The 24,989-nt window shown below is 52.3% G+C and overlaps 7 protein-coding genes across 7 annotated transcripts; 2 read left to right on the forward strand and 5 right to left on the reverse strand.

Annotated features, from left to right (window-relative positions):
- Positions 1–1,331: 1,331 nt before the first annotated feature.
- On the reverse strand, positions 1,332–2,066 carry PpBr36_02563 (uncharacterized protein; the record flags this gene model as incomplete). The annotated part of the gene is made up of 1 exon (XM_029889744.1): positions 1,332–2,066. One exon carries the CDS (start codon positions 2,064–2,066, stop codon positions 1,332–1,334), a length of 735 nt encoding a protein of 244 aa, XP_029754176.1.
- Positions 2,067–5,078: 3,012 nt separating this feature from the next.
- On the forward strand, positions 5,079–6,426 carry PpBr36_02564 (uncharacterized protein; the record flags this gene model as incomplete). Its single annotated transcript, XM_029889745.1, has 3 exons — positions 5,079–5,369; positions 5,436–5,701; positions 5,778–6,426. The coding sequence occupies 3 exons, from the start codon at positions 5,079–5,081 to the stop codon at positions 6,424–6,426; spliced, it is 1,206 nt and encodes a 401-aa protein (XP_029753545.1).
- Positions 6,427–7,321: 895 nt separating this feature from the next.
- On the forward strand, positions 7,322–11,480 carry PpBr36_02565 (uncharacterized protein; the record flags this gene model as incomplete). The annotated part of the gene is made up of 3 exons (XM_029889746.1): positions 7,322–9,470; positions 10,404–10,996; positions 11,082–11,480. The coding sequence occupies 3 exons, from the start codon at positions 7,322–7,324 to the stop codon at positions 11,478–11,480; spliced, it is 3,141 nt and encodes a 1,046-aa protein (XP_029753544.1).
- Positions 11,481–11,917: 437 nt separating this feature from the next.
- On the reverse strand, positions 11,918–13,072 carry PpBr36_02566 (uncharacterized protein; the record flags this gene model as incomplete). The annotated part of the gene is made up of 2 exons (XM_029889747.1): positions 11,918–12,074; positions 12,255–13,072. 2 exons carry the CDS (start codon positions 13,070–13,072, stop codon positions 11,918–11,920), a joined length of 975 nt encoding a protein of 324 aa, XP_029753543.1.
- A 2,687-nt stretch (positions 13,073–15,759) lies between these two features.
- On the reverse strand, positions 15,760–18,043 carry PpBr36_02567 (uncharacterized protein; the record flags this gene model as incomplete). Its single annotated transcript, XM_029889748.1, has 2 exons — positions 17,239–18,043; positions 15,760–17,156 (listed from the first exon to the last, which is right to left on the reverse strand). Exons 1-2 carry the CDS (start codon positions 17,927–17,929, stop codon positions 15,760–15,762), a joined length of 2,088 nt encoding a protein of 695 aa, XP_029753542.1. The 5' UTR covers positions 17,930–18,043.
- A 1,148-nt stretch (positions 18,044–19,191) lies between these two features.
- PpBr36_02568 (uncharacterized protein) lies at positions 19,192–19,923 on the reverse strand (the record flags this gene model as incomplete). Its single annotated transcript, XM_029889749.1, has 1 exon — positions 19,192–19,923. One exon carries the CDS (start codon positions 19,921–19,923, stop codon positions 19,192–19,194), a length of 732 nt encoding a protein of 243 aa, XP_029754189.1.
- A 1,206-nt stretch (positions 19,924–21,129) lies between these two features.
- PpBr36_02569 (uncharacterized protein) lies at positions 21,130–24,099 on the reverse strand (the record flags this gene model as incomplete). Its single annotated transcript, XM_029889750.1, has 4 exons — positions 21,130–22,139; positions 22,220–22,840; positions 22,929–23,224; positions 23,330–24,099. 4 exons carry the CDS (start codon positions 24,097–24,099, stop codon positions 21,130–21,132), a joined length of 2,697 nt encoding a protein of 898 aa, XP_029754188.1.
- Positions 24,100–24,989: the final 890 nt, after the last annotated feature.

Below are 24,989 nucleotides of genomic sequence, written 5' to 3' on the forward strand. Positions count from 1 at the left end.
TTAGTGGATAATTAGTGCATTTAAACCATGTATTTATAGGCTTTTACAACGCAACTAGCACCACGCCGCACCTAGGTTAATGCCTAAACCCTTGTTAATAACCCATATTGTTAATTATGCCGCTGTTTAATTGGCTGCGCGCATGAAAAATGCAGCCGACTGCACTTAACGTGCGGTCGCAGGGCCTTTATAAGGCCTGTTCTTAACACATATTGTTAATAAAACCCATTGCCGTTTGCATCGAAATTCCCAAAAGTTTTTAAAATAGCGAAAACTCCGTTATTTGCCAAAATTACAGGTAAAAAAACTTCGCTGAACTATCGGTAAAACACTCCTTAAAACTGCTGGAAAAACTTCACCGCAATTAACTATTATTGCCAATTCGTCGTTTTCGTTTTCGTTTGCGGATTCGACTTCTTTTTCGTTTTTTTTTATTTAACAATTATAGCAAAAATAATCTTAAAAACGGAAAGGAAAAACAGGATTAAAAACTGGAAAGCAGTAGGATAACCAGGTTAATTTTATTAATACTAATACGGATATAAAAAATATAAATCAAGTTATTACTAATAATATGGGTTACTAACAGGGGTTTAAGCATTAGCCTAGGTGCGGCGTGGTACTAGTTACGCTATAAATACCTGTATGACAGGGCTTAAATGCACTAAATTGCTTATTAAAATGGTTTATTAATTTTGGGATTAATAATTTAAATCCTTCAGTGGGGGAAATTTTGCTTTATCTCCCTTGAATATTTTCCGACATTGAAATGGGGATCCCCACCCTTGAAAACGTTCCCGTACCGCACACGATTTTCCGAAAAATTATTTTGTATACGTTGTTAAAAAAACACCTTCATTTCCATATACACCATTTTTAAAGTCGTACTAATTTGTTATTTTGGTGAAAATTTCAACCCGATACCGGGTAGCTGATTCGTAGGTGCAGGATGGGTGTTAAACCCGGTACAGGGTAAACCCCATTCGCTAACCTTTTAAATCGCAATTCCTGCAACACAAAATATAACGGAAAATCCGACAACCCCGACAGTCCCATTTCGGCACTATTTACTGTGGCTCATATACAAATAAAACTGGACCCATTACATGCTAAATAACGCATATAATTAACAGTTATATAAGGAATAAAATAATAGGTTTGAAAAAAGGGATAATTATTTAGGATAATTACCATAATTCCCTTTCCATTGTATTACGTTATTTTTAGTTTTAACACCTGCTAAGCGATGGTTATATTAATGGATATTCTTTATTTATCAAATATTTATCCTAATTCCAACAAATTCGTTTTTTTTATATTGTTATTCCTTTTTAATCGCCCCAGCACGAAAACCCGCGGGCTACCCAATTCGGGTCAAGCCCGCCAGCCCGCGGGCCATTACGGGCCTCCGCCAAAAGCCCATGGGTTGGCGGGTCGGGCTGGGCTAAACCTGTTTTCGGGTTTTGGCAGGCCTTACCCTGCACTCGGATAGAAGTATTGCGCCTGATATATTTTGGCATGTCGGCGTACAACTCGGGCGCCGGAGCCAGCAGGCTGGTCCATCCCTCTGGTACGAGATGGCCTTCACGCTCCCGCCTCCAACAGAAGATGGTCTGATCGTTGGATACCCGGACAATCTCTTCTTGCAGCCGAAGAAAGGCCCTCCGCCCCCCTTCTCCATACAGCAGAGGCATGTTGATCTCAAATATTCCGAGCATGCAGTAGGCCTTGTCCTCCGGCTTGCTTGTCTCTCGGCGGGCGATCCAGCTCATCTTGGTAGCCACTGTGGGCTGTGCTCGAGTGTTAAGCCATATGTCCTCGCTGTCAGGGGATTCGGACTTCAGATGGTCCCATTCGATCCCTGTAGCTTGAAAAATATCACCCCTCAGATCTGACTTGGTGCCCAAAAATTTCCAATTCTTGTTGTAAAAGGCTACAACTTTTGGGGCGATGAGTTCCTGGAGCGTCCAACCCCGCGTGAACCAGTTACTCTCTTCGATAGATACGTCGGGAACGTCTCGAAGGAATGCGTAGCAAATTTGAGATGCTTGATACCACATATACATGGAATCGATAGCCTCCGAAAGCTCTGACGAGTTGTTCTGGTCAATTCAGATGGTGTCAACCCAGAGCCATTTGTGTCCGCCCTTGACAGCCTGTTCGCAGGCATGCAGAATCTTGCGTGCCCCATTTCCCTCGCGTATTTCACCCCGCCCCGGGTTCCATGTATGTAGGGTTGGCTCCTTATCGCCCCATGTGTGCGACAGGATAGCATATTCCGGTATATTGCGACCGAAAAACTCTTGGATATTCAAACTCTTCGTCTCAATGAGGCGCATTGTGGCGCTCGAGTTGGATTCGCTGGAATTGTCAATTATCTTCCATCGCAGTACAGACGATAAGGGCGAGGAACAGTGATCAAATGAGGAGCTGCGTAAGTGGGGTGAGTACCTTGCCTTTGTTGGAGTTAGTTAGTGCCTTTGGGCGGTCCAATCTCGGTCAGGCTTGGTATTCCGGTGGTCTCAGTTGTTACCATATCCTGCTTCTCAAGCCCAAGCAGGTGGCATTTTTGTTTGGAAGGCCGCAGCAGCCGTCGCAAGCTCTAAGAGGCTGAAGGAGTCCCATTTGTAGGGTTGATGGTCGTTTTCGTCCTGGCCAGATACTAATTTTGCAAATTGGGAGATGAATATTGTGCTTAGCCTAAGGCCGTCCGTTTTTGGAAGCTGCGGATCCCAAAATCAAAGATTTTACTCCTCGTACCAATTGGGCGAAGGCCGAACTCGTGCTCAGTTGGATGACCACTTTTGCTATAGTAAGTTCTTTTTTTTTTCTTTTTTTGCCAGCTGCCCCACTAGACCGTTGGCATCCATAGAACAGCATGCCAAAATTTTGAAATCTGCCCTCTCTCTATTATTTCTTTCTCTTGATATATCACCGAAGTAGCTTTCATGTAAAATTGGATGACGCGAATACTCTGGTCGTAACCCCTTGTAAGTAACCCTTTCTAGTATTTATAAAGCTCTTTGTGTATTAGCATGGCAAGTTAGCACAGTTCTTGTTACTGCAGAGGTGCGAACGCTCAAGCAGAAGTATATAGTAGAAGGAATGTTATAACTCAGATTGCCGTATTCGGAGTCTCGGAATATTGGTTGACGAAATATGGACATTTCCATCGTGGAATAAGATTGGTTATTTTCAGATACAATAATATGCAGATGCTATTGAGGACTAACAGGAAAAACCTAATACACATACTAAGAGTCTCAAATACCATATAGCTTGTAAGAAATATGCTTTGCCAAGCATTTCGACAAAAAAGGTTACATTTAGGTTGAGACTTTAATCTTTTCATATACTCAAAACCCATCTATCAGCCCATCATAAACAAAAGAGAACCATTGTAATCCAACTTTTCCATGATCCAATTCCATCTAAGCCGATGTTGCTGCGCTTTGCATAATTATTACTTCATATGAGAGCCGTCCTGCTGAGTTGAACTTACCTGTCTTCAGGTGTCGGAACTACGAGACGCATGATCTGAAATCGGCTTTGGCATGCGTTTTCTCGGTGACCGTACGACCAGGGTTCTTGGAGGCATGCCATACGAAACCTGCGTATGGACTCGTCCTAGATTGTAGGTAGTCCAGTTTTACCTTCAAATCAACATGTTGCTAGACGATCTCACCCATCCTGCCTCATTCCCCCGAGCTCTCAACCCGCAGGGCAAACTGATAGAGGATGGAGCCGCTACCACCAGCAACAACACAAGTCACCTACACTGCCATTCCAACCGTCAAGCCTTTACATTTTGCTTGCAGACAAAGGCGCGGTTCGTGCCTGTGCTCCAGATGCTACTGAGGTAGACCAGGGCCTGCAAATTCCCAGCGAAGAGCCGCGTCCCGAAGCGGAGGTAAACTCGGCTTAGTCGCTCAGTTGTCATCACAATGCCAACTGTAAATTAGTCAAGAATGCGGACGATCGGAAACCGGGTCCAGTTCTTTGATAGCAGCACTGGAGAAACTAGTCATCCTGGGGTGCTCTGTATCATAACGATCAATGTCTTTGATAACATCCTCACCTGGATCCGCTATTATTCAAACGATTATTAGACAAGTAAATGGTTTCGAAGCTACGGAGCACGACAAGAGGTTCAGACAAGTTACATATATCCAATGAGCCTTCTATTTCTGTCACGTTATGAAGTTCAGTTTTGAATGTAGTCCCGCCTAAGGCATCTTTTTGCGTTATGCTCCAGTTCACGATGCTGCGTCGTCTTGTGGGGCAAGATGTAGCCCCCCCATCGCCTTGCAGCTCACCGAAGTGGCGCAATAAACCCAAAGGGCTTCAAGCGAATTCGCAAAGGCGGGATGGCCGTACGCATGGCTATGACTGATGAAGCGGAATTTGTGTGTGGTGGCCGAAGAAGAAAATACGCTATGCTGCCCACGGTTTCATCATCGCAAATAGCACATTGCTAGCACTAAATTGAAAGGCGTTAATGCAAGGGTGTTCCAGTAACAAGATTCCACAACAACGGTCCCACGCTTGTGAGGTATAATCTGTACTGCAGCAGAGTTGAACGCAAGAAGAAAGTTCGATCACTTTAAGCGATGACATATGTACTCGAAATGGTAGGATACAACAGTTTGACGCCATCAGTCTCCGCAATGGCAAGACAAGAAAATACCCAGGATATACCCGGTCGAACTTCCTGTTTTGAGGGGCTCTATCGGATGGCGTTAGGGTGCAACGGTAGGTTCCCCGCATCCGGTTCGCGGTCTGTGGAGATCCGTGATGGAGGGAGGGCCAGTTCAACGGCTCGCCAATCAGAGTCAGGATCAGCAAAGCCGATGTCGTTCTTGGGGTCGAATGCATGCGACAATATCGATGGTGTGATTGTTTATGCCATCATCTACAATGTTAATTTCAATCCTCCGATGTTGACAAATCTTCAAGAATAGGGTGCAAAGCATATACACTTGGAACAAAGAATAACAAGAAAATACGACCAGGTCACCAAAGAGGAGACGAAGAGTATATTAATATTAAGCTAACAATAGGCTTACAGAAACAAAGTGATGCCTGGTTTAGTCAAATCCGGTTCCACGCTCGCCGAGCCGATCGTTGACCAGGCAATATTCCCAGATGGCATCAAAACCTCAGGCCAACATGCACCGGTCTACTCAGACATTCGCCCATACGAGGACTTTCCGAAAGAGATAACAGGTATCACAGCATGGGATGCCAAAGACTTCGTTGACAGCCCTGAGAAATGGAAGTATTCTCTCTCCAACGAGGAGGTAGCCGAGATTGGGGCGGCGGCTGACCGTTACATTGAGTCTGGTCAACAACTGACTGCCATGTCCAAGGTGCGCATCGCTATTGCGATTCAAAGAGAACAGCTACGTGTTTGCTGACGGGGCACTACTGAGCAGAACCTATTCGAGTTGCCAACTTTGGCGTCTCGCATGAAGACCCTCAAAGCACAGCTCCTAGATGGCCAGGGGTTCTGGCTGTTCAAGAACATACCAGTGCAGGAATGGGGGCTGCAAAAGTGTGCAACAGCGTACATGGGCCTTGGCGCTCACCTCGGTTACTTTGTTAGCCAGAACGGTCGGGGCCATGTTCTGGGGCATGTCAAGGACCTCGGTGAGGACCCAACCAAGACTGATAGGGTGCGCATCTACCGGACCAACGCCAGGTGAGGCTTCTCTCCCCGACTTGGGCAAGTGCGAGCAGCAGCAGTTGTTGTCAGAATTACAAACTGATCAAAACAGACAATACTTTCACACAGACGCTGCCGATCTCGTCGGACTGCTCTGCATTGCCCGTTCAATGGAAGGGGGCGAAAGCGACATAGTGTCTCAACACCGAGTCTGGAACGTCTTGCAGAGAGAATATCCCGAGGTTGCCAGGTTATTCACCCAGCCCATATGGTATCTCGACCGTAAGGGTGAGATGTCCGAGGGACAGGAGCCCTGGATCCGCGCGAGCGTGTTCTACCTCGACGATGAAGGGCAACTGTATGGCAAGTTCGACCCTAACAACGTCACTTCACTCGCAAGGTACAACAGCGGGCCCGACGCCAAGATCCCGCCACTGAGCGAGGAGCAGAAAACGGCCATTGATGTGCTGGAAAAAGTATGCAAGCGGGAGAGCCTCCATATGATCCTGCAACCGGGCGACATCCAGTGGTTGAGCAACCAGCACGTATTCCATGCAAGGACAGCATACACCAACTGGCCAGAAGGATCCGTGGACGAGCAAGGCAGGCCGAGGCCTGCGAGACATTTGATGAGGCTGTGGTTGTCGGTGCCGACCAGTGAAGGTGGATGGAAGTTGCCGTACCCAGATTCGCACAGGAAGAAACGAGGTGGAATCCAGGTCGACGACACGGCGCCGATTTGTCCATTGGATGCAGAATGATGAAGAAGATGGCGGGAAGATTCGAGGTAGTCAGTTCGTGAGCCAGTGTTTAGCCGCGCGGGTTTCTATTTACTGCTTCGCCTTCATTTCGAGGGGGCTGTCTGGTCTTTGATCTTGCCGTTGAGAACTGGCAGTTTTGAGGACAGAAAATGTCAGATCCCGTCCAGGCTCGGAATCGAAATTCCGGCTTGATTGGCTCTCATTGTTTGGGGACCAAAATCTGTCAGCGCTTCGCCAATTGCAGCTCCACCCAGTGCCGCGCTTAAGCACGTGACCCGCAGTCGCACAACAGCGCTCGCATGCACCTTTTGTGGTTGCCATCCAGTGAAACGCAATCTCCAACATTTGCGGCATTGCTTCTGAAACGGCAAAGAACAGGTTCCTTCACCAGTCAATTCTTTTGTTCCCAATTTAGCTCAACAGTCGTCGCCATGATTGGAGTTTAACTCGTCTGCTTCTCACATTCTCTTTGTACATGGGGTCAAGTGATGGTTTCCCTCCCATTGTCATTGTTTGTCTCGCATTGGTGTTGCATTGGCAATCAGGGAAGTCAAACTTCCGTTCATTTGTGGCGACTGGACCCTGTCTTGCTTGCTCAACCTCCTTGACACAAAAGAAGCCTGCTCAACTTTATGCCCCAATGTTCTGATTTCAATAGCCTGTTCATTATTTTGCTTCTATACACCCATTGCCTCTTTTCCTTTTCTTTTCCTTTTAGTCGAGTTTGTTGCCATTATTTTCTATATTGTACGCTACAGCGCTGAAACCATAGACAATTCTACATCCATTTGATCTTCGCGGCATCTGTGCCATCTACTATCTTTACTTCTGAAACCACCCACCAGGATTTATCCATACAATACAACCTTCACAGCCAGAGCCAGAGCAGTCCAGGATGGAAGCACTTCAAAGACTTCGCACCGCGCGAAGCGAAACCAACCTACGGCGCAAGCCCGTATCACCGATTCCTCCGCTCCCGAGCCAGCCTCTGCCGCCCTACTCATCCTCGAAACCGTACGATAAAGACGCCGCCCTTGGCCTAGGCATCCAAACCTATATAGTCCCAGTGGACGGATACGATTCAGACGGCGGCCGTCGCGACGCGTGGAATGAAGACAACGCGCCTGGGACGAGCCAGAGGCCAATGATGCCGCTTCCCCTACGTATTCCTGGACGTCGGGCTCCTTCACCGGCCCCGCAGACACCACAAACCACGACGCAAGTACGCCATGAAGTTCAGGTTGAGACGCAGACGCATGCGCACGTTCAGATGATGGCGGAGACGGTTTCCCCAGAAGAGGTTCCAGGACTCACCCCAAGCATACAGGCGAAACCAGGCGCCTTCATGAGCAGAAGCAGACCTACCTCGCCATCACCGATCTCTCTCAGTCCCGCCACACCAGACAGTGCATCTGGCGTCTTCCCCTCCACCGAGACCGAGGAGGCAGCAGCCGCCCCGGCCAAGAAGAACTTCTTCAAGAACGCAGCAGACGAGACGGCCTTTTTTGCCAGCGGGCTCATTTCCCACCCGGCCGAGTCTACCAAGCACTATACCATCTTGCGCCACTCGGCTGGCATTGTTATGTACAAGGGCCCAGAGACTTCGGTCACCATCTCCATCTTCTCGTCGGAACCGCTACCTGTGGACCGTACGCTGTGGCTGCAGCAGCGCGGCTTCTCGGGCGACAAGGGCATGAAGCTCAAGACGTTGGTTGGCGCGACGGGATCCTGGATCAACGTGACGCCTGTTTCGCATGTCGATGTGTCTGCGGTGCCAGAGGGCGACGAACGGGCTTTCCAGAGAGATAGTGCCAAGTGGCTCAAGAAGGCGGCCAAGGCCGGCGGTAAGGTCAGCAAGCACGTGTGGCGAGAGACGCACGTCGTGAGGATCCCCGCCGCCGCCGAGGACGGCTACTTCCGCATCATCCTGTGCGCCTCGTCCAGCAGCAGCTCCAGCGATCACTACGCGCAGAGAACATCGCCGTATTATGACGACGGCACAGTACGCCCGCCACCCAAAAAGAAGACGCTGTGCTGCAGCCCCGTCTTCCGGATCTTGAGCGCCAGCAAGGACGTGAGCGTCCTGCGCGGTGCCAGCGTGACCACCATGCCCCTCGAGATGGGCATCAAGGTTGCCAGCACGGTCGGCATCGTATACGCGAGCAAGTACACCAAACCTGTCACCATGGCTGCCGGTGCGGCGCAGGGTCGGGCTGCCACCATGGTGACCAAGAAGATCAAGCATTCCGAGACGATTGCCAAGGTCGGCATGAAGGCTTACGACAAGTCCGGGATGCAAGGGCGTCTCGTCGAGGCCAACAACAGGTACAACGCGGAGCACGCGGCAGGCAGGTACAATACCATTGGTCAGAGGCCTGCTGTGTTTGGCGAGAACACTGTCGGTCCCGACGAGGGACCGGAGCAACCGTTCCCAATCAAGTTTGGTGGCAAGGTGGTCAGGGGAACTGGGAGGGGCGCCAGCGAGCTGAGCATGCCGACTGCGAACCTAGACGACGTTCCCGAGGAAATGCGCCAGCGTCTTCGGGGTGTCTACTTTGGCTGGGCATGCGTGCAGCCGAACGGCAGTAAGAAGGCACAGCCACTAGACGAGGCCATCGACCCAGACTGGCACGAGGCGATCATAACGGTCGGGGTGCCGACGCACAGCGTCAACCCGGCCGTCGTGACGCAACGCCCGATCGTCACGGTGCACCTTGTCAACGACTTTGGGCCGGGCGTCACCTTTTTCGATGCTAGAATGAAGCTCGTCGTTATGGGCTACCTGCGCCCGACCCTGACAGGGAACGGCACAACGGCTCCCCCACCGTTGGAGCAGCACCTGCACTGCCTCGCCATGGACAGGATGCTGACGCTGGGCAGCCTAGCGCGAGAGGCGTGGGCTCCCGAGGTGGCGAAGGACCAGATCCGGGAGCTGAAGAACGCGAGGACGTTTTCTGATCGTCTGGTCGGCGCGAGGGATAAGGCGCAGATGCAGTTTGACCGCGTGCCGGTGCACCTGCTCGGTGTGCGGACCGATGCCGCTGGTTTGATGGATCAGGCTCACGGAAACGGAGGGTACTGGATCTCAAGGTGATTGGTCTCCTACTAATGAGGTTGTGTTGAGGAGAGTTGAGAGCTGGTCTGAAAGACTTTTTTTTTTTTTTTGAACTTTGTGATGAAGAAACGACTGATCCGGACTTTATACTTTGAATATCCGGCTGATTGCATATCTGGTTTTGGCGAACTGCTGAAGCTGGACTTCGTACTTGTAGCGTTTTGTTCGGCATGTAGCATATTGGGCAAGGAGTTGGTGTCATTCAAATAATTCAGATTTTACTTTTTTTCGAAACCATTTACAAAACTTTCTTAGGAATACCTAGCGCAATCTTAGCCCCCTGGATTCGAATCATTTTCGTCAGAAACTTGATGCCGCGATTTAATGCAGCTAAGCCCTCCTAGCTGTCTGCTAATCGATCGTACTGGCGCAAGCTGCTACTACGCTGTACTCCCGTACAAAGCTTACAGGGTAGATCCGATTCAGGGGCAGGCAGTACCCCGCCTGCACCGCCAACGCGCACGGGCCATGCTCACCGTTACCGTCATTGTCCCATGGATGATGCACTGGGTTGACTGGCATGGAGGGGCGGCTAAGCGGCGCGTTTGATCAGGGTAAATTCCAGGCATACGGCTTTCGATTCGAGTTAGCAGGCTGCTGACGGCACTGGAATTGTGGAATTGTCGAGGATAAAAGAGCGTACTTCCTCCAAAGGAAAATACTGTCTGTCTTTTGCATATCTCAAGCGCCGGCAGATTTTTTTTTTTTTTTTTTAAAAAAAAAAAAAAAAAAAGAATTGAGAAGATGCAGTCCGGAATCTCAGGCAAGCTCCCCACTCATTACTTCTTCCACTTGTTAGCTCACCAGCCCTCTCTCCGTAGCTTCTGGCCGCCCTCGAGCTAACGCCAAGACATCCCAACAGCCTCACAGGAGCTCACGGCGGAGTTCAACAAACTCCTCTCCTCACCTTCGAACTTTGCACTCCTTGCTACTATCTCGTCCGAATCCCTCAAGCCCGTCACCCTCCTGACCTCGTCGCCATCCTCCTCCTTCGACGACAACCTGAACGATCTCCTCGCGCCACACCTCAAGCCAAATGAAGCGCTCTACATTCTCCTGCGCCGCCACGATGCTGCCCCGCACCTCGTAGCGATCACTTACATACCGGATCTGGCGCCCGTGCGGCAGAAGATGCTCTTCGCGTCGACCCGCTTGACGCTGGTTCGCGAGCTCGGCTCTGAGCATTTCCGTGACACCGTCTTTGCAAACTCGGCCGAGGAGCTGACCCCGCAGGGCTTCAAGAAGCAGGATGCTCACAGCGACATGGCTGCTCCGCTTACTGAGGAGGAGCGGACTCTTGGGGCGGTTAAGCGCGCCGAGCAAGAGGCTGGCGCTGGTACCGGTGTCAGAGAGATCCATCTCAGCAAGAACCTGAACATGCCGATCGATGAGGAGGCCTTGCAGGCGCTCAAGGAGCTGGCGGATGAGAACGGGACCAGGACTCTTGTGATGATGGTAGGTTCTGGCGTGTTCCAGCCAACAGGGAAGTTTGATGATGTGACATTGTGCTGACCGGGGCGGCTGGTGACATCACGTATAGAAAATCAACCCCGAGACCGAGACCGTTGAGAACCTTGCGACTTCGGCCACCCCGGGCACAATCAGCGAGCTTGTGTCCGAGATTTCGGCTACGGAGCCGCGCTTCACCTTTTACCGCTACACCCATCAGCACGGCGGCGAGACGCAGCGCCCGATCCTATTCTTCTACACATGCCCGACCAGCACCACTGGCAGGGTGGCCATCAAGTTCCGCATGTTGTACCCGCTGATGAAGCGCGCCGTGCTGACGGCGGCCGAGAAGGAAACAGGCGTTGTGCCGGAGAAGAAGTTTGAGGTCGAGGAGACGAGCGAGATCACGGAGGAATCTGTGCTGTCCGAGCTGCACCCTCAGGTTGAGCAAAAGAAGGCGTTCAGCCGGCCCAAGAGGCCTGGTCGCTGATTGGGCGATTCAAATTGGGGTGCCACACTGGGATTTCCCTTGCAAGTTAACGATGTAATGAGTTGCCAACTCTGCAGGCAGCCTTGGCTGGCATTTCCGAAGTTTACGAGCACCCAGATAGTTCTCTAGGAGATAGAGCGTTGTGGAGTTAAATCGACATCTCTTCAATGCCACCACCCTTGTTGAATTCTTCTCCGAGGCATTTCCTTGCATGAAGCTCAACTTGCGTATATGCAGCGCGAGGTGCCCAAAGGCGAAAATGTTTATGCCAAAACAAACAATCCAATCGGAATGTCCCCATTACTAGGCTCGGCCTCTTCCGGTGGCTCTTTTTTTTTTTTTTTTTTTTTTTTCCCTCAACATCTGCAACATCAAAAGTCTTTCTCTCAACGTCTAAGAATCCTATCATCAACATATCTGAGCAGCCGACAAAACCACTAATCGTTGTACTCGCCGCCAGAGAGTGAAAATGGTCCTCTCGTCTCGAGTTTCTCCTTGAGGTATTCGTACACCGTAAAGGTGACAGCCTGTCCCGGAGCAACACGCATGATGCGCGGCGTGATGCCCTTGTAGAATGCGTGCATGCCTTCTTGCCTGTTTCAAATCAAAGGGTGGGTGTTGTTGTATCGTCAGTCTCCACTGCTCTCAAATTTGTGGACAAGCAACCAGAAGCGGGGGGTTCCACCGCGAGCTAGCCAGTCAATCAATCAATCCACTTGGATTCCGCGTCAAAAGCAAAAAAAAGAAGAAAAAAATAAAAATAAAAAAACTCACCTGAACATCTCGCCGGAAATCTGTGAAATCCTCTTGAACGCGCTGACGCCCTCGACGGCCGGCGCCTTTTGCAGCCTCGTCTTGATGGTGTCGATGGGCGCGTTGCTGAGCGGTCCCATGGCGCCCGACACCAGGCCGATCAGGGTGGTCTGGTAACCGGGGAGCGTGGTGCCGTTGTACTGCGGCTGCCACTCGGACAGCTTCCCCTTGAAGTACGTGTAGGCGGTGAAGTTGACGGCCTGGTTGGAGCCCTGGCGCAGGGCCGTCAGCGACACGCCGCGGTACAGGGCGCCGAAGCCTTCCTCCTTGACGACGGTGTAGAGGGCGTGCGCGGCGTTGCGGTACTTTGGTATGTCGAGCGGGTCGGCCATGCTGTGGTGCTGCGCCTGCAGCCTGATCTTGATGACCTCCATGGGCGTGACGACGGCGACGGCCTCGGTGACGCCCGCCGCCAGCCCCGCCAGGAAGGTCGCGCGGCCCGTCACCCCGCCTGTCTCCTTATCGGCCAGCAGCTGCTTGTACGCCTCGAAGCTCGTGAACCGGATCGCCATCTTGGGCACAATGCCCGTCAGCACCGCGCCCAGGCCCTTGTACAGACCCAGCGGCGTCTCCTTCTTGATGATGGCCGCGCCCGTGCTGAGAAAGCCGCGCTTGGGTGCCCCGGGCTGCCGCCCCCGTCGCGACAGCTGCATCCGCACCTTGATCGTGTCGAGCGGGTGGCACGCCAGAGCCTCCATCATGCCGGCGCCGCCGCCTGCGATTAGGTTGACGGCGGCAGAGGGCGGCGGCTTGCCGTCTTTGCTGACCTTTGTCGCCATCTTGTCTCTTTGTTTTTTTTTCTTTGTTTAGTCCCGCCTTGGGCGTCGTGCCTGGCAATGTTGGTATTCTGGATTGGGTTTATGAGGAAAAGCTTGCGTTGCTGGAGGGTATAGGATGTGGAGGGGTTCAGCGAGGTCGAGCGCTGGGATGGTTGTGACGTTTTCGAAGTCGGCGCATGCAGGACCAAGGCTGTCAGGGTGATGGGTTCGAGCGCAAGCTGAAAGGAGCAAGAAAACCAAGGCCAGGTAGGTATTACAAGACGAGAGACGTTTTGCTCGCGCGTCTGTTCACCAGGGAAAATCGTGGAGCTCAAGCAACTTTCACGTGTTCGTCCCGAGTTGCAAAAAAAGGGCTGCCGATGCTGCAAGTGGGCAGGGGTATCTCCTAGCGCCTTTTTGTCTCTGCGAAACCTGTAACAGCGGGATGGACGTTCCAAGAGAATCGGATTTTGTGTGCACTCTGAGGTGTCAGTTATTGTTGTCCAAAGGTAATGCTCGCCGAAGTGAAAGGGTAGAACCGGTGAATCGTCATGAAGAGAAATGGTAACAAGAGTTTTTTTTTTTAAGAAATTAAAAATCAAGGGGCTAGTGGACTTAGAATATAAGAGTGAACTAGAAAAGTATAGCTCAAGGGCCTCAGGTTGATGCAAGCTCTGCTCTAGAGGTATCACATGCAGAAAAGTGATGTAAGTCAGCTTGTCCAGGGGAAGCTACCTTTTGGAGCTATCAAACCACACAAGCGCAGGAATTGCACCAAGAGCCCGAACAGGGGGGGGGACCAGAAGCCGAGGGGTAAATAAAGTATCAGCTAAAAACAACACGACCAGGGAAAACAAAAGAACCGAAAATGGAAGGAAATCCCATTCAAAGAAATACGGGCTCAGGTGAGCAAACTTGTCCCTGTCCCTCCCTCCCTCCCTTAAGCCGCGTCCCCTCCCAAGGGCGTTTTTGGAGTAAGTAAACGGGGGAGGGAAAAAGGACCGCGGGCGTCCCACATTGGCGGTCCAGAACAGACCAAAAAGTTACCTTTCGCCCGGCCGTGGCATAGTCACCATGAGATCAGCTGTCACGGGCGCATGTCGTATCCCGTAGAATCCAGGGGGGATGTGTCTTTTTTGTGTCTTTCAAATCACATCATTCACGTCTCGGGTATACTCGATGCTATTTTTACATCCTGTGTTTCCCCGTGTACAAATGTCCTCTCTGGCGAAGAGGGGGGGTTTGCAAGCTTTTTGTGTGCCTCTTACAAAGTGCGTGTCGCTATTGTACAGCGTTGTCTTGGTTTGAATAATGGCCCGTAGCCGGAGCACGTGGTAGAGTGATTTGACAGCCGTGTCGTGAAAGCTTTCCAGGGAGAATTAAATGTCAATGGGCGAACTACCGGCCGGTACTTGATGCTGAAGGTACCTACCTGGTGTATGCTCTGCCAGAACTAAGCCGTACACCAAGTACCTACCTACGTTAATTCACCAGGCCAGCTTCGGCCAGGCGGCAGCCACTCCAGAGTACCTTTGGGTGGGTTTGTTGTCAACGAGAACAGGTCGACAGTGGTAGAAACCAATAGGAAATGTCCAATTGAATTGGCCAGGAACGTGACCCTTTCTCCCACTTCCAAACCTGAGTTACAATTCAAAGCCCATGTGAAAGAGGGACCCAGAGTGGAAAAGAAAAGTGACGTAACGCCGAATAAGCGCGATGATAACCGACGCCGAAGCCGACCTCTCTCCACTTGTTTCTTGCCTGTCTCTCCGCTTGCCCATTTTGCGGGGGAGGGGCGGTGCATCTTTTTCCTTTTTTCGCTGTAGGATTTAGAGCTCCAAAAAGACAATTGTGGGGAAAGGAAAAAAAAAAAAAAAGGAGCCAACCACTAATTACTACCCGGAGACTTGTCTTTAACAAGAAAGCTGAACATAATCGGGCAACTTCGGGATAAGTGGTTTTGTTTTTGGGGGGGAATTCAAACATGCCGAGGCACGGGGAATAAGACCAAAACACATTGCCAGAAAACCCTGCTGCCGCAATATTCCCCAGGTTTTCTGAATTGAGTGCTTTCTCGGAAACCGATGGAGACAAGTCTCGTAAACCGAGACGCCGAAATTGGAACACTCTTGAAAGATCCCAGAGCCTGTCCTGTTAAACGTGTGCCGTACATACCTTTGAGTAACACATCTAATGTCTCTAGGTTCCATCCGAGGTCTGTTAGTCTGATATGACAGGCAAACCCAAGTACCGCTTACTCACAACCAAGCCAAGGCCCTCATCTTGTACATCTTTCCGAGTGCATGTTTCAGAGCCAAGATTCAGGTTGCCTACTGAGAGGAGCATGAGTATATTTAAATCAAGGGCATAGGGTGATGAATCTGCCGTGGCTTATCATCGTCTAACAGTCTCATTCTTTTATGGGGACACTAGGTCTTGGTACCTGCAACCAGACCATGTCGTCACACTCGACGCCGAATGGACAAAATGAGTAATATTCCAACATTGGTATACTTCTAGCAACCCACCCAAAAAAAACCAACCGACAAACGCCAACATCCAAATTTTGACCATGTAGCGCCCAACTCCGCCGTACAGAACAAGATGCTTATCAACAAAACAGCGCTATGACGTGGCCGAATCTTCCAAAAAAAAGACACCTATGCGTAAGATGAAAGACGCGATATGAAAACAACAAGCACAACATCTCAGCTCGGCGTGCCCACCACCTCCAACGCCTCCTCGCCGCACCCGAAACTATAAATCCTGACCTCGCCGTCCTCCCCACCGCTAGCCATGCGCGAGTCACTGAGGCCTACGCAGGACACGGGGCCTCTGTGGCCCGTAAAAGTCCTTTCGCACCGGCCCGAAGTCGGCTCCCAGACCTTGACCATGCCGTCGTTGGCGGCCGTGACCGCCCGCAGCGTGTCGCCTGCGAGGCCCCAGATGCCCTCAAAGTGCCCAAAAAAGGTCTTGAGGCACCGGCCCGTCGCCGTGTCGATCAGCCGGATGGTGCTGTCCAGTCCGCCAGAGAGCATGTAGCGGCTCGGCAGCGGCCGCTGCGGGTCGGCGACGAAGGAAGGGCCGTACAGGGCCCGCAGGCCAACGTCGTCGGTGGCCGCGCCGGAGACGGAGGACGAAGACTGCGAGTTCGACGGCGGAGAGCCCGGTGCGGGTGGTTCCTGGAGGAGCTCCTCGTCGGGCTCAAAGTCTGGCGGCATCGGCAGCACCTGCTGCACGTGGCCCGTATGGCTGTCAAAGGTGCGGATGCACTGCCTCGTGTCGAGGTCCCACAGCTTGACCTTGAAATCATCGCTGGCCGAGAAGACGGTTCTGGACTCGGTGTCCACCCGCACGGAGTTGACCCAGTCCGCATGGCCCTTGAGACAGAAGGTCTCCTTTGTGACAAAGTTGAAAATTTTGACCCGTTTATCGATGGACCCACTGGCTAAAAACTCGCCATCCGAGTGCACGGTGATGACACCGTCCGTGTGGCAGTGTAAACTGCTCAGGAGCTCGCCGGTGTGCCAGTTCCATATCTTGACAGTTTGGTCCAGGCTCCCACTGATAAGCTTGCTGTCATCAAACCAGAGGCTCCGAATTCCCATCCTATGGCCACGCAGCGTCCTTATGACCTCGCCCGTCTCGATGTCCCACAGCTTGATGGTAGCATCGTAAGAACCTGTCGCTAATATGTTGTCAAGCAGCTGCAAACATGTGACGCCATTGCTGTGGCCCTTGAGGATCTTGATAGCGCACTTGCCGTGCCGCCAGTTGTATCCTATACGGAACCTGTCGCGGTAGACATCTTTGAACGGCCTGAACTTTGGTTGCTCCGGCTCCTCTGACGCACCGTTCCCTACCCGGCTTGTGCATAATCGCTTGGAGCTACCATCTTCATCCGCTTCGTGCTCCCGCTTCGGTGGTGTAGGTGACCGCAGGGATAAGGGTGCAGGGAGGCTAGGTGGTGGAGCATCTGGGTCTCGTGGTTGTTGTCGTTTGCTCTTTGCGAGCTGTTGCTGTCTTGTCCAGTCGCGTAATCGTTTTCGTTCTAATAATGGCAGACCCCAGCCGCATTTGGTGCATTTTCGATCGATATGTTGTTCTATAGGACCAAGAAAATTTGTTTGTCAGTAAGCGGGGCTCATCTTGTCCGTACTCCAAGACGAGAGAAATCGGCCACTTACCACACATCCGATGCCACACCAGATCATCATCGGCCAGTTGCCTCCACTGCCGACTAACCTGGGCGGCTTTGCATAATGACACGGTATCCAAATAGCAGAGAATCTTGAACGAGATCTCAGCTGGAAGCGCAGTAACAAGGTCTATCTTGAGCTGCTCGTGGACCTCTCTAGACACCGTCGAAAGCTGCGGGAAGCAGCACTGCGTAATGATGCCTTGCAGCATCAGATCCCTATGCTTGGCGGGCGCCGCTGAAAACAGCGACCAAACGTGCGTTATGGCCTGCTGGTCGTCCGTTGGTAACCTCTCTAGAGAGCGCTGTATCGATACCATCTTGGTCTCGTCGGCAGCCCGCCGACATTTGAGGTCCGGGCGGTGCCGGTAGCAGAATTTGCTGTTGGCTTTGTCCTTTATCTGCGTCGCGCTGTCGGACTTGGCGATGGGCGCGTACAGGCCCGGGATGTGCTCTTTCAGGAACGGGCTGACCGTCTTGCCGATTATTTGGTTTGACATATTAGAGAGGGCTGGCAGCCGTGGGTGATGTTTTTCTTCGGGCCTCCTCCTGTCACAGTCGTTTTCGCGATCGATGGGTGCCAGGAAGCTTGTGTTGTCACGTGGTGGAGGGGTTTCGCGGCTCTTAAGGGACAAGGCCTCCTCTTGATCGCCGGCTGCAGCGGCGGCGGGTGGCTTCATTTTCCGATCGTGTCTTGAAGTCTGTATACGGCATAGACGGGGCAGAAAAGGAGCGGTAAAGCCAATGTAGGGCCAAGGCGCGACAGGACAGGACAGGGGATACGATGGAAGGGGCCTGGCGGGCGTTGTAGGTTTGGGTGTGGTGCGTCAGACGTAGCAGAAACTATGGCGATGTCGCGACGGGGCACAGATCTCGTTGCGACTGTCAAAGGTTGAATGGTGCCAGAGGCGTGGAAAGGCTGCCATTGGGGGAACCCCGGACCGATGGACTGCTGCAAGCACCAAAAAGGTACGGCGGGCCCTTGGCTTGGTCGTCGTGGGACGAGCACGCCACAGGGCAGCTGAGGTCAAGATTGGCTGCGATTGCGTGCTTGGCTGGGGCAAGACACGAAATTTTGGGATGACTCGGATGCTGAGGTGGCGTCTTTGAGTGGGCGATTTGAATTTGGGGAATGACAGGTGCCTGCGATGACAAAAGTGTCAGATAATTATTCTAATAACCCAAGCATTTATGACATTGAATCTATCAATAATTTCCACTTCAGGGCCAGGGAACCGACTGTGCTAGATCAGGTTGGTTGAGAACGATTAGATGTTTTGCAGCGTTGCAGAGCAGGGTCCGACAGATTGAATGGTAGAGGAAGATATGTGGGACCGGCATGATCACCTGGTATATCGTTCAGTGCTTTAGCTTGTCATTTTGGCATTGCGTCCGTCTATCGGATTTTGTATCGGTCCGTTGTTTGGCAAATCAGCCATTTCGCTTTTTTTTTTTTTTTTTTTNTTTTTTCCCTCGCTTCTCTCTTTGGTGACCGTCGTTGCAACCTGATTCGCTCAAATACTATGTTTGAGAGGGAAGATAAAATTATTGATAATCATGTCTTTTCCTGGACAACCCATCAAATTATCAGACGCAGTTCCAACCACTTTGGTCGATGCTTGTTACAGAATGGCATTTCTCTGTGGCGATTTTCTTATTTTCTTCTCAAAAGCCCATCAAGGGACCGACCCGGCCTTTATGGTGGGGCACAAAAGGGATTTCCCCACGGCAAAAGGGCGGATATCGGTACTTGGTGGGTAGCGCAACAAGCCCCGCCGACCCGAGTGCACGTGTGCTAATTGTTTCCTAACCAGATTCACAAGCAAGCATGAGATGAAATGAAATAAATGTTTGTCATCAACTTCATCAGTACCTATGCCTTCCAGCGGCCAGTACAACATCATGACCAAGTTAGAATACATAATGATCCCTCGCCATTACTTCATTTTGACAGCTCAATAACATAGTACTCCTCCACAACGTCATTACCGATGGGCTCTTGCCCCCTCAGCAGCTCCTTGTGGTTGTAACCATTCGATTCCGCGATGGACTTGATGGCGTCAAGGTTTGCGTATGCCGAAGTGCCCAGCAGCATAACTCCCTTCTCTGTCAGGTAGTCCTTGGCCTCGGCGACAAATCTTCTCAGCAACTTGTACTCGGAGTCGTGCGTCTTCTCCGACTTGAGCTGGTCCGGGATGGTCGAGTCGTACTGCCACGGGTGGTTCCAGAAGATGAAGTCAAACTTGCCCTCGACATTCTCAAAGATGTCGCTGACGGTGAAATTACCCTTGAGACCGTTGGCCTCGAGGTTCTTGGCCGTGAACTCGACCGCGTTGGGGTTGATGTCGACGCCTGACACGCTCTTGGATCCTGCACTGGCGATGCACAGCGACACGAGCCCCGAGCCTACACCGATCTCGAGCCAGCTGCCCTTGTTGACGATGGCCGGAAGGTGAGTGCCATACCACCACGTCTCGGGGAAATATGCGGGAGAGTAGACTGTTGGGTGGATGGTGATTGAGTGGGGGCCGAACTGGGCCTTGTACGGCTCCTTGTGTTGGTTGGCCTGGTCCAGGAGAACGGATATCTGCTTCTCCCACACGTCGCGAGGCGATGCTCCTGATGTCTGCTTGTCGGCTTGTGCAACTGTCGTGATAGTGGTCGTTGAGGACATCTTGAAAGGTTGAAAGGAAGAGGAGCAAAAGGAAGAAGAAGCAAATGCGATGGTAGGCTCTGGTTCTCAAGGCTGATATGTTTTGGGTCTGAAGGCTAATCTGCTTGTGATCTGATCTGAACTAATCTGTCTCTATGTCGACCACATATTTGACGATCGGTTTCGGGGGGAGACACACATGGCTTTATAGACATCAACCGGAGCTCTTGATCGATGCAGCAGTATCCAACTGCCGACTGGGAGGGGAGGGGAACGGACGGACTCTGCTCCTCGAGTCTCTTTCGCTCACTGTGTGTCTGCCTGCTGGGCCACCAACCATGGGTTCCATTCAGGGTCTCAGAGCCATTCAGGGTCTCAGAGCTACAGTATAAGGTTAAGACGAATGTAATATCTATTTACGCCATCCAGGTCGGACAGCTTCACGACTCACTCCCATGCATGTCGACATCTGTCTAGCATCGGTGGCGTCCAGTTGAGAACGCGCACCTTCCCGGTTTCTCCATTTTTGTCAGCTGGCGATGCCAGTGGTACCACAAAATATCATGCCGACGATGCTTCGGCACGTTCATATGCAGGGTCTTCGCGCAATCTAGACCAACCAGTATCCATGCACGTTCATTGTTTGGTCGTCTCGCTTCAGCGGCGTTTCCTCCACTTGAATAACTCACGGGGCCGGGAACAGGGGCATCAAATGAAAACACCTCATCGCCGCAGCGAAGCGGACGGAGGCTATGGCACGTCTTCACTGACTCTCGACATAACTACCTAGACCAAACGGTACAGTATACATAGTAGGACAGTACATTTATGATGGACTGTCACCGGTTCATTAAAACGGACAGGTCCGGAGAATTATTCCCGCATAGTGCGGATCGAGATTGGCATCTCTTCTTGATTGGACTCGAGAGAATCCCCTACGTCGAATCATCATCGATTGACGTTTGATGGATCCTCTTCCCTCCCTCTTACCCCGGACCTAGCGGTTCGGCTTGACTCATGTCACCGTGTGCCTGGACGGTAACAGCCGCATAAACCTGGGAGACTTAGTCATTCCTATATTGAATGTTTGACGTCTACAGTCTCACCATTGACAGACGGAAACACGTCGCACGGGCTCCACAGATCAGAACCATGGATGGTAAGTGGAAACTGCCAACTATACTCAGAAAAGAAAAGGCTGTCGAATTAACTCCCTTAGCTGCAAACTCAGTAGTAACCTGCTGAGCCTGGCTTTATTCTCATCCCGGTCGCCGATCTCCCAATGTAGTCATTTACTTGCACAGCGGAGCTCACACCAAGCACCTTGTCCTTTTCTGGCGTGGGTACTCTTTGCAACGTGGCGAGTGCAACTCTCTCCGCCTCGGCTGCCGTTGCCCTCTCTGCCTTTGCTTTGTCTCTCCTCTCTCTGTCTCTGAGGACTGATTCGGTGTCAGCGCCCTCAGCATCACGCTGCCCCGCCTCATCGTCGTCTCGGGCCGCTTCCGGGTGGAAGTCGGCACGCGCGGACGCGAGGGCCTCGTGCCCACTCTGCACCAGGCGATTGGCCTGCTCTTCGTCGAGCTGTGCCGTGTATACGGGCCTTCCAGCCTCACCCATGTACAATGGCCCACCCGGCCGATTGAGTGGGATCTTGCGCACTGCTGCAAGCACGGCACAGTAGAACTTGTTGGACCTGGCCGAGCGGAGCTTCTCGTTGCCCCAGTTGCTGCGGTGTGTGACTGAGCACTTGAGTTCCAGCTTGTTCAGCTCATGCACGCCGATCAGCGAGCATCCTACCTCGGGCATGTAGTCCCTGCAGTTCTCGTCGGCGCGGACAAAGGCCTCCAGCTCCCTCCTCAAGAACACGATGTCGGTAAAGCTCGTCTTGAAGTCTACGCACAGCTGCAGTATCTGCCTGTTGTTGCCGGACCTGCTGATGTTTTCTATGCGTTTCATGACGAGCTGTTGGTTCTGTATCTGCATGTCGGCGCCGTTGTCTACGCGTCGAAAGACTGTGTAGAGCAGCGAGATGCGTTTGACAACGCATGCTGTCTTGTTCGTCGATGAGAGGTTATACACCTCGACGCGGTCGCCTTCGTCAAAGGGGTGATCAAAGAAGACAAACACGACGCCGATGAGGAAATGGTGCACCACCCTGCCGGCGGCAAAACTGAGACCCACTGCAAAGACGGATGCCTGTTGCTGGATTTCCTTGATGGATGGGACGTAGAGGAGCACTGTCGGCCCGGTTAGATCCAGATCGTCCAGGGTAGATGGACAGATAGACTTTTAAGCAAAAAAACAAGGGTGAACTCACTGATGAACAGGGTCATGACAGCCGCTATCCCGCCGACAATCATCCAATCCAAGACATTAAGCACGTGATCCGCGGCGCACATGGCACGGTAAACATCGTGTCTGATCTTGCCCGCCTCGACGACGGCCATGGCGAACTCGTCCAGCCGGACATTGTCCGCCATGGGTCCCACCGTCTTGAAGGCCCTGGCCGCCTCTTCCCTGCGGTAGAAGCCCAGCACCTCGACCACGTCCTCGGACGCCAGCACGTCGCTCCCCTGGACGGCCAGACTGACCCATATCCGCCGCGCCAAGGCTGCAGCGGTGCGGGGGTTCGCCAGGCACCGCTCGATGGTCGCGTAGGAGGAAGCGGGGCGCAGCCAGTGCGACCTGGGGTCGTCGGACAAGAAGTTGCCAAAAAAGGTCGCCAGGCCGTACGTGTCAATGCCCATGCGCGCGAGGTACGACCTCGCCGTCTTGCGGCCCGAAGAGTACTCGCGACCCGTCGCCGACTGGACGATGGCGTCCTCGGCGGCAAAGGGGTTGTTGTGGTCGTTGGGGCGCGCCGGGTGCACGGCCAGGGAGGCGTCGTACAGGGTGATCAGGGCGTTCATCATCTCCTTGGAGCGCAGGATCTTGGTGTCTGGTCGCTCGCCAGGTGGGGTCAGTACCAAGATCTCCCAACCATGCTCGGCGTAGCCGGACGGGACCCGGACTGGACCATTACTTACTGTTTCCACGATAGTGGTAGTGGATGGAGATGTACAAGATCAAGATCTTGCCCACGGCGTAAAAGCCCGCCCAAATGGTGACCTGCTCCAAAACATTGTTCACGACGAACGTCCATCCGGTCTCTAGGAAATCACCACTGTCGTCCTTTTTGTTGACGTTGATGCCCAAATCTTCGTTGTATGTGATGAGTCCCGCGTAGGCACTGAACATCAGGGCGATACCGAAAAAGAGGCAGATTGGCCTCCTCACCACCCTGAGAAACCTCCAGTACTTTTGGTGTGCCGGATTCACATATCTGCTCCCGTTTCCGCCGTCGTTAGCTTCATATTTTACCCAAGGCACACCCAAACCCCCCATGAATTCTGTTATCCACAAACGCCCATTGTTCATTCAGGCTTACCTAGCCACAAATCGAAAGAGATATGGCAACATCAGTCCAATCAAATCGAAGAGCACAAAACCCAGCCACGATGCGACCAGCCAAACAAAGGTCCAAAACACAGCTTGGTCCTTCTTGAGCCTCTTGACGGCGTCGCTGTCAGTCAAGTCGATCTCGGCCTCGTTTCGTTTCACAAAGACGGGCACCATTAGCAGCCCAGTGACGACAACCACGATCGAAAGGTATCGCAGCGCATAGAACACCATATTTTGTCTGTGGTGCTGCTTGACAGGCGGCGGCAGCTCCGGCTCGGGCTCCGTCACGGGGTTCTCGGCCGCCTCCTCCTTCTCCACGTCGAGCGCGTGGTCCTCGTCTTCCTCCCCTGCCGCGCCAAAATTGTCGTTTCGGTGCAGGACGAAGTCGCCAAACATTGGCGTCGGCATGGCGGTCGACGAGGCAAAGGACGGCGGGTGCGTGTTTTGTTGGTGGTGCGGCGGGGTCATCAGCCGCGACTGCTGTGATCTCTGCGATGCGTACGACTGGTGCCGCAGCGCGACGTTTTTGAAGTCCAGGTGTGACGTCGCCGCAGAGCCTCGGTACTGGTTCTTTGGCTGCTGTTGCTGCTGAGGTTCCAAACTGCTCTCGTGTGCATCGTAGGGGTTGTTGGGCTGGCCGCCCGACGACTGCCTCTGCGAGCTCGAGCTCGACAACCTCGACGGATCCATGATGTTCTGCGCCGGTTGCTCCGAGATGGGCTCCCCTTCTTTGCCTGCCAGGCCGTCCTTCGTCATGACGACGAGACCTGTTTCTTTAAAGGGCCCGGATCGGGAAATGAAATAAATTACCCCAAGGAGAAAAGGAAAGTGGCGGAATTATTAGGTAGGTTAAACACAAAAGGAAGACCAATGGCAAAGTACTTGCTGTTTCGTTCACTCGAACTAACGTCACAGTCTACACGATACAGCAGATGAGGAGGGGGAACAAAAATGGCGCTACAGAACTAAAAGAAATAGCAGAAACCGTTCCATCTAAAGGACATGGGCGAGAAGACCGATCGCAACTGTATTTACCTTTCCCCTAAAACCAAGCCACCGGATCGTCGACTGAGGTCCTGCCCCGACATCCTCCCTCACAAGCCCACCCAGGAACAATAAACAGGCGTGTTGCACGAGCTGTTTTGGTGGGCTCGGAATAGACAAGGTCGCAAGGAGGCGAGCCAATATTGCCGAAAATCCTTTTCAGATCCCGATCTTTTGCCGCGTAAATGAAAGCAGACCCCAAGCATCCTTAGCGCGGGATTTCCTGATCCCTCTGGCGATGGTGAAGCTGCTCGTGCGTTGTTAGTGACCACCTTAGCTTCCCCTTTTGCATACATTGACACCAAGGAAGCTTTTTTTTAGCTCGCAGTCGGCAAAAAAGCCGCTATGAATATCGTCCTCTGCCTTGGGCAAGGATGCCCAATATGAGCCAAAAAGGATGGGGAAATTTGTCTGTTTCTGTTTTTTTGTCTGGAGGGTTGGTTGCCCCCACGGTTTTCTGTTCGTTGCTTTGTTTGCTCGGGCTTCTTGTTCTGTTTCGAACGTGATTCTATGTCAGGCCCTTTGTGCGCTCTACCCAGTCTACAAAGACATCTAAACAAACTTGCTTCCTCCAAGTAAGACACGGGCTACATTCACAGCTG

Source organism: Pyricularia pennisetigena, chromosome 3 (assembly GCF_004337985.1).
Source record: "Pyricularia pennisetigena strain Br36 chromosome 3, whole genome shotgun sequence".
NCBI classification, from domain to species: domain Eukaryota; kingdom Fungi; phylum Ascomycota; class Sordariomycetes; order Magnaporthales; family Pyriculariaceae; genus Pyricularia; species Pyricularia pennisetigena.